This window comes from Linepithema humile, chromosome 5 (assembly GCF_040581485.1).
Source record: "Linepithema humile isolate Giens D197 chromosome 5, Lhum_UNIL_v1.0, whole genome shotgun sequence".
NCBI lineage: Eukaryota > Metazoa > Arthropoda > Insecta > Hymenoptera > Formicidae > Linepithema > Linepithema humile.
The window spans coordinates 18,555,179-18,572,263 of NC_090132.1; the positions used below are offsets into that span (position 1 = coordinate 18,555,179).

General features: G+C 33.5%; 3 protein-coding genes across 6 annotated transcripts; 1 reads left to right on the top strand and 2 right to left on the bottom strand.

Annotated features, from left to right (window-relative positions):
* Window positions 1–116: 116 nt before the first annotated feature.
* On the top strand, window positions 117–4,196 carry LOC105676341 (hexosaminidase D-like). Its single transcript, XM_012374141.2, has 2 exons — window positions 117–730; window positions 857–4,196. The coding sequence occupies exons 1-2, from the start codon at window positions 574–576 to the stop codon at window positions 2,323–2,325; spliced, it is 1,626 nt and encodes a 541-aa protein (XP_012229564.1). The 5' UTR covers window positions 117–573; the 3' UTR covers window positions 2,326–4,196.
* LOC105676336 (ras-related protein Rab-28-like) lies at window positions 3,823–6,388 on the bottom strand. Its single transcript, XM_012374128.2, has 4 exons — window positions 6,073–6,388; window positions 4,856–5,041; window positions 4,525–4,758; window positions 3,823–4,426 (listed from the first exon to the last, which is right to left on the bottom strand). The coding sequence occupies exons 1-4, from the start codon at window positions 6,145–6,147 to the stop codon at window positions 4,208–4,210; spliced, it is 714 nt and encodes a 237-aa protein (XP_012229551.1). The 5' UTR covers window positions 6,148–6,388; the 3' UTR covers window positions 3,823–4,207.
* A 142-nt stretch (window positions 6,389–6,530) lies between these two features.
* FipoQ (F-box/LRR-repeat protein FipoQ) lies at window positions 6,531–13,942 on the bottom strand. 4 transcript variants are annotated; one of them, XM_012374088.2, is made up of 8 exons: window positions 13,841–13,942; window positions 13,112–13,336; window positions 9,044–9,243; window positions 8,479–8,753; window positions 8,046–8,312; window positions 7,424–7,793; window positions 6,952–7,155; window positions 6,531–6,888 (listed from the first exon to the last, which is right to left on the bottom strand). In XM_012374088.2, the coding sequence occupies exons 2-8, from the start codon at window positions 13,220–13,222 to the stop codon at window positions 6,753–6,755; spliced, it is 1,563 nt and encodes a 520-aa protein (XP_012229511.1). In that variant the 5' UTR covers window positions 13,223–13,336; window positions 13,841–13,942; the 3' UTR covers window positions 6,531–6,752. The 4 variants fall into 4 exon arrangements, with proteins under 4 accessions (XP_012229511.1, XP_012229494.1, XP_012229538.1 ...); XM_012374071.2 differs by lacking the exon at window positions 13,841–13,942 and having other exon boundaries at window positions 13,112–13,371; XM_012374115.2 differs by lacking the exons at window positions 13,112–13,336; window positions 13,841–13,942 and adding an exon at window positions 12,180–12,471.
* Window positions 13,943–17,085: the final 3,143 nt, after the last annotated feature.

Below are 17,085 nucleotides of genomic sequence, written 5' to 3' on the forward strand. Positions count from 1 at the left end.
TTGTTATAATCGCTGAAAATTGAAAGGGATTATTTTTATTGTTTAATGTAACGTAAAATCTAAGAATCAATAATCATCATGCGATGCGGACGTGTATTGCACGGATCAGCGATTGCATCTGCAGTAACATCCAGAGCACCGCTTTCTGATGTCTCTCAGCTGCTCCGACAGACCGCGCGCGCGCGCGTGTTTTACTCTGATCTATACTGCGCGTATCTAACTAGTACGGTCAGGTTCGGTGGCGTTTTTTTTACCTGTAAGCTCCACGAGACTGTACGCTATTCAATACTCAACGTTCCTGATCCTCGATATACAAGTTTGATTTCGCGATTCGTCTCGGTCTTCCTCGTGCTCAAGGAACTGCATTCGCTAGTGCATTTGCTGCAATAATGCACCGCACCAAGAACAGTTCTCATCCGAAGCAGAAATGCGAGCGATTTACGGCTCGGCAATAATAAATACTCGGCGTCTATTAATTGTGTTCTACTGCTGAAATAGCAAACGATGGACATGCCAGTGCAATAAATTCACGACGATTCAATCTTCGTAGTGCTAGCGCGTATTGTCGACGTCATGACGCGTCTACGTGGTCGAGCCTCACTGATGATTATCGTGACGATCAGTTTCATCCTACTGATTGTTATATACCACATACTGAGTAACGAGATTGACGAGATATCATCGAGCAAGGTTGTCGCTCGACTGAAAGCAGAGGATGTGTATTCTCCAGGTGAACTCACAGATAGCCCTCAGAGTGCTGCCAGGAGGCAGCAAGTAGAAGGGCAAATTATGGAAAATTCGAGAAACGGTAGGAATAAACAGTTTAACGAGTTAACTCATGACAAATCATTTGCAGACGGCGCTCCACTGTTCAAGGGCCACAAGATTGTCCATCTAGATCTGAAAGGTGCTCCACCTAGGATAAGCTATTACAGCTACTTGTTTCCTCTGCTCAAAAAGCTAGGGGCCACTGGTATACTCGTAGAATATGAAGACATGTTCCCCTTTGCGGATAGTATCGAGGACATCCGCGCTGGCAACTCTTATTCCAGGAAAGATATTGTACAAATTCAAAATATAGCCAAGAATAATCAGCTAATTGTTATACCACTGATACAAACCTTCGGTCACATGGAATTTGTTCTCAAGTTGGACAAATACAAAGATTTTAGGGAAGTTCCACGTTATCCACAAGTCTTATGCCCCACATATAATAAAACGCTTCCATTAATATATCAAATGATAGACCAAGTTGTGTCTGCACATCCAATGTCAAAATATTTGCACATAGGTGCGGATGAGGTATATCAAATAGGAGAATGCTCAAGATGCTTGGATATTATGGCTAAAAAACAATGGGGCAAGAGGCAATTGTTCCTGGATCACGTCTCCACAGTGGTCAAATATATTAAAGAGAGATATCCAGAACTGACGGTACTTATGTGGGACGATGAGTTCCGTGATATAACTCCGCAAGAAATCATTGATAGAGGCTTGCACTCGTTGATAGAACCAGTGATTTGGAAGTACACTATTGACCCTGGTACGACGTTGACAGATCAGCTGTGGGAAAGTTACAGTGCAGTATGGAAACAAGTCTGGGTTGCAACAGCATTCAAAGGAGCTACTTCACCAGACAGATATTACACGGACATTTCATATCACATGGAGAATCATCAGCGTTGGCTGGAAATTGTTCAGAGATATTCGAGTCAAATTACATTTAAAGGCATCATGTTAACGGGATGGCAGAGATACGATCACTTCAGTGTACTTTGCGAATTATTACCGGTGGGATTGCCATCTCTCGCCATCAATTTAGCTATACTGCAAGCGTCAAATCTAAATGGCTTCCCAATAGAATTGCCCGGTCATATATCTGAAATTTTACAATGCGATGGTATCATTTCGTTAAGCATACCAGAACCGCAGTACGGCTGGACCAAGTGCAGCTTCCACGGAATGTCGGTATACGCAGCTATTTTACGCCTTTATTCTTTGACACAGGAAATAATAAAAATGGAGCAGGATAATACTTACAAGGGGTGGCTAAAGCCGTACAATATTAAGCACTTATTTGCGAGTCCTAGTTATGTCGAACGTGCAGTCACCGATTTAGACAGGTATAAAATGGAAATAATGTATATCGAGAAAGAAATGCGTACAGCCATGGAAGATATCTATGACACTTATACGATAGAAGAATGGCTTGAAACGTATGTTGCACCTTTAAATGAGAAACTCAATCAATTGTGGGAAGCTAAAGAAAAACTTTTAGAGAAAAATACATGGTCAAGGAGACCTCTCACAAAATCTGATTTATAGTGAGCAACGGTATTTTCCTCAAACAGATAGGCAAAAATATTTCATTATCATATTCTTGGTGGTATAACAAGAGACTGAGAATTTTAAATAATTCAAGGATATTAGAAATTTTTTAGCCATTTTTCGAAAATGGCGTGGATAATAAGTGAAATGTAAAAGTTTTGAACTCGTAATTTTACATCTTGGACAATCGTTGTACAGAATATGTGATAACTCGTAAATTCATAAGGGAGTAATCAAATAATACTGACTGCACCGTCCGTAAATTAGTAAATATGGTTTTTCTTGATGGATATAATTGTATTTAGTGAAAATAATAAGAAATTCCTCGATTGTTTAGATCACCAGTGTTTAGTTATTATTTTGGAAAAAGTATTTATCATAATAGATGATAATTCTTCTTTTGTACCGAGAAGTCTTAAATACAAAACTGACCTAGATCATTTACATTTGCAATGTAGACGGTGTAAAGATAGATAGTAATTTATTAATAAAGATATTGAACGAGAGAGCAATATAATTTTTCAGTATTTTTTAGAAGAAATAATTTATTGACAATTTATCAAAAATATTCTTCCTTAGGATTGTTTCAGATTATTGTTTTTTAAATTTCCATATACGTTTTATTATTGTACGTATAAATAGGAATTTATTCTTTCCAATTGTGTACGCACAGATTGCTCTTCCTTCGTATTACGTCTTCTATTTATAAACGCAGTCGCTACATTACATTTTGTAGACTCAAATTTTACTAATACGTTTTTCAAACATAATCTCGTTATGTTTGAAAGATTAATATAAATCTTGGCAATAAATTTAAATTAATATATTTATTCACGTGTATTAATGCAATGTTTACAATTTTAGTATAAATAAGAAATCGTGCCATAAACAAATAATTGCGATGTTACACCAGATACATTTTTGAAAGGCGAAATAATTATTATGTATGCTTGAATTGAAGACTTTATATGAAAAAGGCTGTAAATGTATGAACAAAATAATCACTTTAATTAAAAAATATGTAGGTATTTTGAAAATAATATGCTGTAAAGATCTGCAAATATCATTTGTGATAACAAACGTAAAAGAAATGTAGAATGTTTTGAAATATTTTTTTCCATATCATTGCAAGCAAACAAAATATTTGTAAAAGTAATTTTTTGAAAATTTTATTATTCAGAGCTATGTGAAATTTTTTGTTAGAGCCTTTTTTAATATCAGGTCTTTAATTACGCTTGTCACAACTTTTTAATATACACGCACCCTGCAGCATGATATTTAACAAGTCCTTTTAGCAATTTTAAATTCTTTTGTGAATTTTTAATATATAAATGTCTTCGCATTATTATATGACGCGCTTTGTTATTATTTTTTGTAATAATAATTAATGTGTAAAAATACTTTTAACATTGTTATATAAATCTATATTGTGCGTGTAATTATTACCACAACTAACGAGATGCAATTAATAAAACTGTTTTTAAATCTACGATAGACATTGTGAAAGTTGTTTATTCATTGGCCCCGCGCTACATAAAATATTTTTATTTTTATTCATACAACATATAATTTGAGAGTTAATGAATGTGATATACAAAGATATTATTTAATATATTCATGCGCAAGGCAGCTGTAAAAAATGTAATACTTTCTTAACATGTGCTATTCTATCATGAATACATACGCATTTAAATGAAATTTATGTAACATACATATTGATTGTGCAAATATTGTCTGACATCACGTATGAAATATAGTGTTCATTGTCTGTTATAGCTAGCATCGTAGTACAATCTTTGTTGAATCTTAGGTCTAACGAAATTAAAATATGTATATTCAGCTAGAATAAAAAGAATATTCTAAAAGTGTACGATGATCATCATTGCAAGGCACATACGGCGGATTTCGAGGAGGGAAAATGGGGATTGAATGCAATTTGTTTTTTATTGGGAATTCTTTTTACGACTTTTTGTATTGAATTCACGTCTACCGTGTCTCCAATTTCGGCGATAATGATAGGTTTGTGAAAGTCTTGATCCATCCTTGTCAATCGAACGCCCAAGACTTGCGCTGCCAAGCTTGCTATACATAAAGATACCTGAAAATAACGAAAATTTATATATCATTTCATTTTTAATTAAAAATGACAGACACTTTAGTTACTCTTTCACGAAAATTTTACGAGAGAAAAATTACCGATTCTCCGGTTCTCGCGGACATATCGTGATATGGAAATCCGTTTTCTGCTGCGAATCGGTGCGACCTGTCTCTCTTAACTGTCCTTTGATGCTCCATGTCGCATTTGTTACCTACTACTGCCATTAGAGGTGGTTCGTCATAAGTATCGATGAAATTTTTTATTTGATTAAGCCACTCTTCTAATATTTCGAAACTCGAGCTATTCGTGACGTCGTATACTAAGAGAATAATCTAATTTATGGAGAAAACACAAATATAATATCGAATATCAAATGTTGCAAGTATAAAATTTATTTTAACGAGATTGCACAATAGCAAATTGCCTTACATGTGCTCCGAAAATGTATTTGTCCAGCATATTGCCGTGCAGAGCGAGTCCGCCGACATCCCATAAATGTAGATTAACATTTTTGTAGCAGCCAACGGTGATGTTTTTAAGAAAGAAGTCAATGCCCGCGGTAGGTACGTATTGCCTGGTGAAATCGTTGTTGCAAAACTTCTGGACGATGCTAGTCTAAAGAAAAATCTTTGAATTTCAATTATCAGGAATGATAGGCATCGCGGTAAGAGAGAATAACAGGCATTGCGCTAAGACGGATAATCAATACGGATAATACTGATAATGATACTCGTAATTGTCGAAATTGCCGAGAAATTGAAACTGAAATTGTGAGAAATTGAAACTGCAAATAATAATTTAATCTAATTGTTGAAGAATTTTTTTTAATTATTACATCTTAGAATATTTTTATTTATTGTGTCTTATCAGTATGCAATCATAATGTGTAACTATGTTACAATATCATTTTCGTTGGATTTATAATCTATCTTCCTTGCGTCATTTGTCATTCAATGTCGTGCCGATTTGCGGATATGAAAGAGAATAACTGGAAAGGTTAATAAATTCTTGCTTGACCTATATGCTTTACTCTCATTACTGTATAAATCATCGATTAGAAAATTGTTTTTACCGATTGACCTTATTATTTTATCGTTGGCAAAAATACGATAACCGCAAACGTCGCATGTTACGAAAGTTTTCGCATTAGATCCAAAAGCACAAAGTCATAGCCAGGAAGTTTATCGATCCAAGTTAGCGCGCGTATTAACAGTAATCCACGGTATTTATAATGTCAATCATATGAAAAAAACATTTACTAATATATAAATATCATATAATTAACACACAATATCTCTATCTCTTCAAGAATAAATCCACATAATTACATTATGAGTATTTGCAGAAAATTGAACGCATCTACTTTTCCATCTACATAATTGTTGCGAAAAAAAGATATTTATCAAGTGCTTTTTAACAACTTTAACAGTTACTGTCACCTGTTGAAGGACTCTCACTATATCGTTTTCACTATGGTGATTAGTAAATAAATTTAAACGGACACGGTAAATCGCTGATAGATATTGTTTCGGAAACTTTAGGAGCAATGAATGGGAGGGATCAACCACCTCGGCGCACGTTTACGCGGTCTTGCGCGGTCTAGCTGCTGTTACGCTTTCGATCGAGGACGTAACACTGAAACTCACTTTGCCGACGCCGGAGTCACCCACGAGCACGATTTTTAGCCGCTTCTCGGCCGCGTCCTCGTCGACGTCCGACATGAGGGACGCGGTGAAGGTACACAACGGATTGCCGGCAGCCCTTGAGAATCATACGAATAGCATGACTCGAGAACGACCGTCGGGACGGTCCTCGTCCGACTGTAACGCGGCATATAACGTGACGGTTCGCGTGTTTGCGGCCGATGAGCGAGGTCCGAATCGACCGACAGTGGTGGCCAGTGCGGCGTCGTCGTCGTCGTCGTATTCGCGAACATGAATAAATTAACGAATAATCGATAGTTTGCGAACCACCGCCGTGCGTACCTTGTGGCTAGTGTCGATTCTAAACGCGAAGAATACTTCTCGACTTTGCGCCTGCGTCTGGCAGAACGTTTTAGCTGACAAAAAGAACTTTGGGTTTGAAAATTTACTGGAAGTAAATATTGTTAGCGCAGAAAATTTCTATTCAGTATATTATATTAAAATTACAATTTATATTGTACAATATGAATTTTATTATCTCAGATGTTATCTCTGTTTAATATTGTCATAAAGAAACATATATTAGATCGTTTTCATTCAGGCACTTGTTCGCGTCAATTTATCAATATAAGGTTTTCTTATAACATTTGTAAAACAATTTGAAAATCTATCGTCAACATGCTTCAATTAAAGATAAGGTCTTTATAATTTTGCAAAAGATAATAATTAGATACTCTGCAACAAGTAATTGTTCTAACGACTGTCAGTCTATCAGCTCGCTCGAAATTTGCTTTGACGATTTCGTAATATCTTCCATCGCTGAAACAAAGAAATATTTTTATATTTATTTACTTTGTTTATTTGATTTTTCTTTGATCTTACCTTAAACTTAAACACTTTAATTTGGTACACTTGACACGTAGGACATCTATGGCTTTCTGACTTTTGTCCGAAAATCGCAAGTTTTCCGGATCCCATCGTAACTCCAAACGTTCTAAATTGAGGCAATTATTTGCAATTCCATCCATCAATTGATCCACGTGAATGTTGACGCCTAATCTTTCTTGAGTACCCATTACAAGTATTCTGAAATATCATTAGAATCCTCTTGAAATATTTCCGAAAATATTAGCGGAAAAATAATACAGGAAATTTACACAAAATCGTAATAATGAACAAAGATTTTGTAAGAAGACAAGTGCGTATGTAGAATATATTAGAATACATTATCACTATTTTAAATTAATATACACTTTACTGTAATTCACGCACAACGAATTTAAATCGTTAAATTTAGTTTAATATCTTTGCTCACACAGAGTTTGCTTATACGAAATTAATTGGAAATGCTCACTTTGCATTCGTGAGAATTGGTAGTACACTTTGCCAAAGTTGGTCGGTAATGTGCGGCATGCCTGACAACGCAAGACCGTACAATTGATGACCGTGCCTCGACAAGAACTTGTGCAAAGCATCGTCGCTCAAATTATCGGAGCTATCCAGATCTAGCGCTATTAAATTTCGTGGATTCCCTACTTCGGTCCAGGCTTTGATTACACTATCATTAAAACCATTCAATTGACCGGCGCTCAAAAAACGTAGCCCAGGGATTCTGGTTAACATGTCAATCAAGCATTCTGTCGACAAGTCGGTAGCGGTAACGTCGAGCTCTTGAATACTTGATTTTTCCCACTCAACCTGCATTACGTATTCACTCTGCAGATCTGAAATATGGTATGCAGAATTAATTGAGATAGACTCTAATGTCATGAATAATATCTCAAAACTGACAAAAAAGATTATATATCCATGCGTGAGATTTTGTTTATGGCAATTAAATTGCAGCGATATATATCAAAGTAGGCAATTTAAATTAAAAATTCACAAAGTGACTTATATTTTGAAAATTTTAGTCAAAGAAATTTTCAACGCGTGGAAATAAAATCACATATCATCGCAAAGAAATAATTTCTCACTTGTTCCTTGCATAAGAAGACATATCAGTCTTCTGCTCCTTTGAAAGAGAGTCTTCATCGTCGAACCGGTCACTTTGGCACAAAAATTCACGGCTAAGCATTCTAGTTGGATACAGTTGGAAGAAAAAGCGTCGATGTGCGAATCATCGACAAAGTTGATTCCGTACAAATTTATAACTCGTAAATTCGGAGTTGCCGATTTCAATTTGTGTACATTGATAACCTCGTAGATTTCCTCTTCTTCTTCCTCAACTTTTTCGTATGTTCCTAGTGAACAATAAAGCTTTCTAATAAATTATGTAAATCTCGGTAGAATTTAATTTTTACGAGTCTAATTTATAGGAAATATATTGGCCACGAATTCATATTTATAATGCGTGTACAATATTGTGTATAAGATAATATAAAAATAAAATTCTAACAGATTACTAACCGATTAAGTGAAGAATCTCGAGTCCATTGATAAAATTATAAATCTTCCGCATAAATCCTTCCATGAAAATAACTTCCGACAAACAAATACACATGTATTTTAATTTCGTAGGAAATGCCTGCATCTCACTGAAGTCGTGCAATTGCATGGCAGTTGAAAAGTCCAGTAGCATGTGTGTTAAATTCGGACATTTATTGGCTAATTCGTGAAGAACCGTATGTGTTATCAATTCGATTGGTAATTCAATGTATCTTAATGAAGGTCCAAAGCGTACGCTGTAAATATTAAATTATTATTGCTTTATAAAGCATTTTATATTTGAAATAAGAATAAACTTTATTTCTGTTATATTTCCTCAAATAAATATCTTCTCAACTTGAGTACCAATTTAAGTAAACAAATTCTTTAGATAAATTAATTTGATTAGTGCGATAAATTTTAAATTGAAACTGATATAAGAGAAATTAATCTTATTTATATGTACAAAATTTTCTTTATCTTCAAAATGCATAAATCGATCGAGAAGCACTTGAAAAGTGCGAGGATTGCATATTACACGCATTACCTGATTAAGTGCAGTAGATTTTCCAAAGAACTCACGTGAAGTCCGCTTATCTCTGGTCGTAAGGACACGTGCTGCCAAAGACGCGTGTCGTATGCAATTTGCCGCCAACGTTTGCAAATGCGAGCAACTCTGCATATTTCGCGATGCGAGAGATAGCAAAAAACATTAAGAAGGACTTTGTCCGGTAGCTTCTCTATTGTCTGTAGAAAAAAATATAACAGTCAACGCATAAAATTAGTGTCAATAAAATATACGTTTAATTACGTTTTTGAAATTTCCGATAGTTAACTATACATCATTGATCGTTTATTGAATTGCGAAGCGATGAACCGATTGCATGAATTAAATCATATAATTTTACAATCGCGCATATTTTCTTCGTATATTTTTAACGCGTAACATTCATACGTTGGCGCAATACGAGCGAAATAAATTAAACTTGCAACATTAATTAATATCTATCGATCGTGCTTTTTAAATAATGCTTTTTTAATTAAATCGAGCTGTATTCTTCAGTTCTAGATGTTGGTTTTGATTTTTCTGTGCATAAAATCTTTGTCGGAATATGCATTGAAAAATCAAGCTTCTGATACAAGATATGCAAATTTATTACTCTGTTTACAGAGATATTGGAAGAGAAATCTGTAGAATTTACAATGTGATGTAAACGGACTTGATTGCATAAATTGTCGCGTGAAAAATAGATTAATGATTGTATCGAAGTATTCGTACATTAAAAATGAGGCATTAAAATAACTTACAGTACGACTTTTGGCGGGACCACCCTCGGAAACGTACATCTGAGACGTTTCCAGGGCAATTTGACCCCAAACATCCACACCACCAAGATCCATGATGCTGTTTCGTTGGTGACGTTAGATTAAAATAAAAATGTAATGTTTTGCTTTGCCTTCCGTTGGATTTTCCCCCACGTACGAACTTATACGGATTATTTTTTCTCGCGCAACAGATACGCTTAATTATTTAATTTTCCGCTGTTTGTTACTATTTTAATCTGAGGTCACCTTCATTTTCGTTCTTTAGTTAAACGTCACTCTATCATATTGCGACTTATCTCGACATAATTTTCACAAATTGAATATGTATCACGAATTTCAATATTTGTACACTTTGTTAACGTAGATGAAAATTTGATCGGTGGAAACTATTTCTACGTTTATTTGCGATTGTACGCAACACACACAGTCTGAGTCGCGACACGAGGTAGAATTAGGAAGGAAGCTTAAACTACAAGTCTTCGGCGCTTTTAATCGGATCGCGCTTGCGCGTCGCCCTAAATATACGACTTGGAAGGCTTGCCTATTTTATTTTAAACCCCGTAGTCTGCATCAATGCCCGGATGCAAGTTTTGCATTTTTAATAAAACTTTCTAACAAAATCGAGCTTGAAACGCCCGCGATTGCTGTGACATGCAAACTTTAGATTTCAAGTGTATTCACCAATGAAAAGAGCACATTGGCAATTTCTTGGGTGCATTTTTAATTGATTTATTTTTATCAAATTTTTGTGTATATAATTTTTGTACAGTATTATAATATATAATTTTTTTTGTCTGCTAATGTAAATGTTTTATGTTAAGTGATAATTTAATGCTAATTATGTAGGCTTTTCGTGTACTTTATTATATTATTATAATATTTTACATTGCAATCAGTTCTCTGATATTTTTCTACATATATGCAACTAGTGAGTGAGAGGAGAGAGGAGAGAAGAACTAGAAAGAGAGAGAAAAGTAGATATTGTATTGTGTGAGACACGCTTTAAATTGTTAATTACAAATATTCTTATACTTTATACAACTTGACGAATAATTACGTGTAATTAATTTTCATGAACAGTTCAAGAGTATAAATTACTACATTTTTTACACAATTTTATAAAATAACTAAAACGCTTGTATATAAAATAAATAATTTTCTAATATACTGATATTCTAATGTCATCTCAAAGAAATTAAGATCAGATTACTACGCGTTTAATTACGCATCAAATAATTATCATCGTGCGATAATATTGTTTATTCCACTTTTAAGTATGTATAGATTATATGACATAGTGCCAAGTCATATTATAAATTACTTGCGGGAATAGCTTTCTTAATGTTTTTCGTGTGCTTTCGGCGTAATAACTGGCATGATTTCAATGTGATAGACTTAATGAGCTACCAGCAACAGGTTATGCGTGTATCATATAATTCAACTCAAATATACAAATCTTATGTTAATCGATGAAGTCAGTAATCTAGGAAATGAATTACTTAGCAAACTAATTGTAAGCTATTTCCAGTTAAGACATCGAACTGATAATTTTATCACATCGATCTTTTATTCTTAATATTTAACAATTAGCTTGACAGAAATTATAGTGATTTACATTAATTTTACATCGAAGCAAAATTTATCCTTTTTATTCAAAATGCTCGTCCAAAACAGTAAGGAAAAGAATAATAATCACTTGCTTCTATTATTTATACAAAGTTTCATACTGCATTCTTCGAACGTATGTTTTTCTCATGAAGCAAATGTAGATCGAAATTTTAAACAAGTCGCAATAGAAGAAGCAATATAAATTATAAAATTGTAATCAAAATATCATAACGAACAATTTATTTTGTCTTTATTTATTAAAAATAAAACTAACAATAAGTCTTGATTTGAAAAAGAGATTTGGATTTTTATTATTGATTGCTAAATTGCGACGTCTACTTGAATGTAGACAATAGACGTATTATGCAATAGACATTAATAATTTCATCAGTCAAAAATTTTTTTGTATACTTTTATTTAAAAAAATTTGTAAAAGCATTAGAGATATCATATCACAATCTTTAATTGTATAAAATAATTAATGTTTTATGTCATTTTGAAAATATAAAGATATGTGGTAAAAATAATTTTTTATTTTTTGAGATGTTAAACATTTATTTATTGTGGAAATATTACGCAGAATTTAGTGAAGATAATTTTAGCATGAAAGTGTGGAAAGAGGGAAGTCATCACTGTTCTTTAAAAGTATTCATAAATGCTTAATACACGTTATAAATTATGTTTTTATAATAATAATATAATAAAATATAATTATAATAATAATAATCGATTAATATAATTAAAGTTACCGTCGTCTTTTTTCGATGTATCGCGTTAAGATCTTCCTTCGTTATTGCGCTGACGTGCTCCACGGCTAATTGCGTCCAAGTAGTCATTGTTAGAGCTCGAGTGAGTTTACAGACAAAGAGAACAAAGCGAAAACTGTGCGAGGCACAGTTATGAATTAAAAGGTTTCACACGCGTTTATCTATTTTTGGCAAAAATATATCGATAATTCATTGGAAAACCGAAAATCCGCTCGTTTTAGCGACCACATTCGCATTTGACCGTCTTAGAAGAGTCGACACTTACAACTGAGTCTACTTTAATTAGTTATAAATAAAAGCAAGCAGTCAGTCAGGCAGGCAGGCATCAGGCCAAAATGGGAAGACCTATTGACAGTCCCCGGCGCATTGATGTGAGAGTCAGTTATGTTATGTGGGAAAGATAGAAACGAACAAACGCCGTCGATAGACGTCGACGTCGCGAGATTCGTTTCGTTGGGTTTGGCTGAATCACTTTTGCCGGACGGTGATTCGAACATTCGTGAATAATTCGTCATCCGAGATATAAAAAACATTTTGTATCAGTTGACAGTAATCCTTCACACGTTTGCAGATGCAAAGATAATATGCGCACAATTTTAAGAACCGTATCGAAACTCGATGCTCTTTTCTTTAGTGTAGATAAGTGCGTAAATAAATGCGTCGTATAAAGGCGATCTGCAGTTTCGAGTATTTGTCGAATGGGGAAAGTCTTAAACATTTATGGATAATTACGTTGGAAATTCTTATTAAAATAAATGTAAAGTAAATTTATAGGAAACACGGCATATTTGCAGCACATTTGTCTGTAATTTTAACGTTTTTGCATTTTCGGTAAGAAGTTCGCAACACTCATTCTTTTTCTTCTTGCTGACTTACTGTGAGACAAATTAATATTGTAAAATGGATTTACTCACCGTATTAGGACGTCTTATCTTTTCCGAATCATCTCCATCGAAGGTATTGAGCTGTTGTAGCGCAGCCTCTACGCTCAGAACATTCCAATTCGACATTCTTCGTATATCCATGATGACGAAGTTATGAAGACGATAATTGATTAGAAAAGAATCCCAACACGCAAGTTGCAAATAGAAACAGATGCGAAGCAAAGAGCAGTTTCACGCTGTTATTTCGTAAGCCACCTAGCAATAATGAACTCAAGTAAGAAAACTTTGTCGTAAAGCAACTTTACTAATTAATTATGCAAATAGTAAAAGAAGACAAATACACTTTGCACATGTCACTTTAAAAAAGAACATACGATGGTATCACTCGATAATTTTCTCACACTTGTTACAATAATTTTTCACATAATTTAACAAAAAAAAAAAGAAAACATAAATTTTTAGTTTGATTTGCAGCTTTTTACAAGAAAATTATATTATTTATAAAATTAAATTATGAAATATCAAGGAAATGCGCGTTTTCGATTCTCATTTCTGAAGCGAAGCACAATAATGTATTCGCCACGTTTTCACAGTCGTACGACGCAATCACCGCCACGAAATTTCGATAATAAATTCGAATAATCTCGATAAATAGTTTCGTCGCGACGACCTCGATAAATACATTTGACGAATGCATTTTTCGCGCATTTAACCTGCTTGATCGAGAACGCGGTTGTCGATAGACGAAAAGTAGCGTACTCAGCCATTCGTGTAGACGTCCGCCTGCGTTCTGAGGTTTGGAGGAGAAAAATTGTAACTGAAATAATCGTATATATTTCTCGCTACTTTCTCAAAATAGACTCGCTGGAGTGCTCCGCGAGCACAAGCATCTCGTGCAGACTCGATTCACTCGAGCGAGGAGGAAAGAGCCGGCATAGTTTTTTTTATACTGAGTCTACTAATTGTAAGAAAAAAACATTTACATCATAGAAATAGGATACGGATCCACTTCTTTTGTTTGTTAACACACTAACAGTTTCTTCATAATCTTTGCCAAGTTAGATTTCTCATAAATTTACGCAGACCCAAATATATTCACTTACATTTCTCAATACATCGTGATATTTTGTAATACATATTTTTGCTATTTTATTGTTAATAAGATATATCAGATATGGACATGCTATGGATGATAAAAAAAACAAAAGTAAACGTCGGTTTTACTAAATAGAGAAAAGCGAAAATCGAACGAATATCAAATATCAAAAAACTTGATGCGCAATTTTTAATTGTTTTAAAAAATATTTTTTATTGTAGAATTCAAACTATCAATAGACAAGATTCATAGTTATTACACGATGATATTCCACGAGATAACAAAGAAAATTATTCTTTTCTCTTCATATAACCAAATAACCTGTCTTCAACAAATTGTAAAAACTTTTATCCACGATTTTTTAGTATTCACGATTCTTTCTTTATTATTTTACTAATACTTTCGTGCAAATTTTCTCATATTTTCCGATTTCTAACTTTTATACTTTTTCTTCGCAAACTAGAAATAACTCTTATAAAAAAATGTTTAAGTACAAATGTAGTAATATGTTTAATTTTCAACTTGCTAGTTTCGGAAAATTCTTCTGATGAATGTTTTCTCTCAAGGTCGTGAAAATTATGTGGGAGTCAAATATTCGGCATCATCAGCGGATTCCCCGTTGACTAAGGGCCAAACGGAAACTGTTGGCATTCTGCCGCCTGTAACTTGATTAATTAACATTCCGTATAACGTAGATAAATACAATGGTTGAAATATATAATTTTTATAGCATGTATGCTCTCCATGATTTAATAACGTATCAAATATAACACTAATGATTTTTTTAATCGACGATAGACTGAACGGAATTCAATATTATTAATAAAATATCCGCTAAAAATTTTCAGCCTGACATATCTTTGCTTGCGCAAAGGTGATATTAATCATACGTGACATGCTACGTTATCGTATTATTTTGTCAAAACGTCAAATTGTTATTCTTCTCATTATTTATCCGTGTTGATGAAAAGTAAAAACCTAGACAGCACTCATGTCTTAAAGATATCTAAAAGACGGAGACATTAAAAGAAAGAACAAAGGAGCGAACGATCTGTGAACTGTTCATGAATATATATTTATTCCAAATCGTGCGCGTGACTGTATTCGATAACGCTTGCTAATTAAAGTTTAGAATTTCATCGAAATCTTCAATACGTCGCGCATTTGATAACTTCAAAATTTATTTTTAATTAGTCGATTGTATAGTTAATCTATAGACATTTTTTATATAAATAGCATATATTTTTTATTGCAAGTACAATAAAGAATTGTTCGCATAGAGAACATAGAAAGTGTAGATTGAATTATTGATCGTGCAAACGCACAATGGATATTTTTCATTACCTTTTCCATGGAATATTTATTCCGAGGAAGTGTCGTATACTTATAAGACAATAAGAAGTGTTACATAAATGTCAGTGTTTTCAAATCAGCTATGAATTGTAAGTCCGATAAACATTACATGTATGAATGTACGATTTATATCGTATTCATCCGTGACGGTTGTTGACTTGACTTGGTAATCGTCCAAGGAGGAATGTCTAATTATTGATTCACATTTAAACACGTACTTTGCTCAACGAACTACGCATTACTCTTTGCTACTAACAAATAATTGGTGCAAAATAGATAAGATTAGTCAGTAGCACGTTTATCTATGGGCTTTTGGAGCTTGAGCCCCTGAGCGCCGAAGTGTCAGGGGCGCCGCAGTTTCTATATATTCATAAAAAAATGTTCCATTTGTAATTATCTTGTTCTTACGTGCGTTTCGGTAGAATTTAATTAATATTCAAAATCTTAATTATTTACTGTTTACTCATTGTGGGAGGGAGGCTAGATTGAGGCGTTCGAAGATGACAAGCCCCTGGGTGCAAATTTTACAAACGCGGCTCTGAGATTAATAAATTGCAAAATAAGACGACTATTTATTGCACGAAAAAAAAATAATTATGCGATAACTTTGGAAGTTAAAAAATCGATAGAAGAATATTTATACAATATATAAATCATTAATATATTTGATACAGCAAATAACGTAATCAATGCAAAAAATATATTTTTTATGTAAATAAAAATGAGCGAAATTTGGCGATTGTATCGTAACAAATAATAGCAATTACGAAATATCGTTTTAATTGACAAAATTTTATTATAAATCAAGATTAGAAGCAAAATTTTCAAAATTACACAGTTTGTAAACGAGTTTATAGATTTTGTTGACAGAGATTACGTTTAAAACAACTGTTCGTTGTATCTTTCTTAACGTCCAATTTATGTTAATCAAGTTAACAGACTATGAAAATAAATTATATTATAGTCTGTTGTTACATAAGTTACAATGCGAGCTGTATAAAAATGCTACTTACATTGGATTAATAATCCAGCGTAAAAAAATATCATTCCATCAAATCTCTCGATAACGCAATAATTTGTAATCGCTTGTCCAACGATTCTTTTCAAGTACTTTTTTTAAAATAGAACATTGCATCTTTTAAAGTATCTCGTTCAAAGTTTTGTATATTTGAAATAAAATTATAATAACAATTTAAAAACTTGAAAGACGCACAAGCAGAAAGCTGTAAGCTTTATCTGTTAACAATTTTAATCGTCCTTATGTGATGTATAAACAAGAACGGGAAAACAAAGAGAGAAAGAATAAGATTGCAGCAAATAGGTACATTACTCCAACAAATATTTTTCTGAAATTAAGTCGTCAACATATGCATTGTATTCTGTTCTATTTCCAGTCTATTTTATCTCTGAAAACACAGTTCGTTATCAACCACGGACTGTGTGAAGAATGTACACTCGATACAGGAAGTCTGTCGCGAAGCAAGACTTACTTTAACATTTAAATAGCGTTATACTCACGCATGAGTACATGATTTCGAATTGAAATATTGTCGAT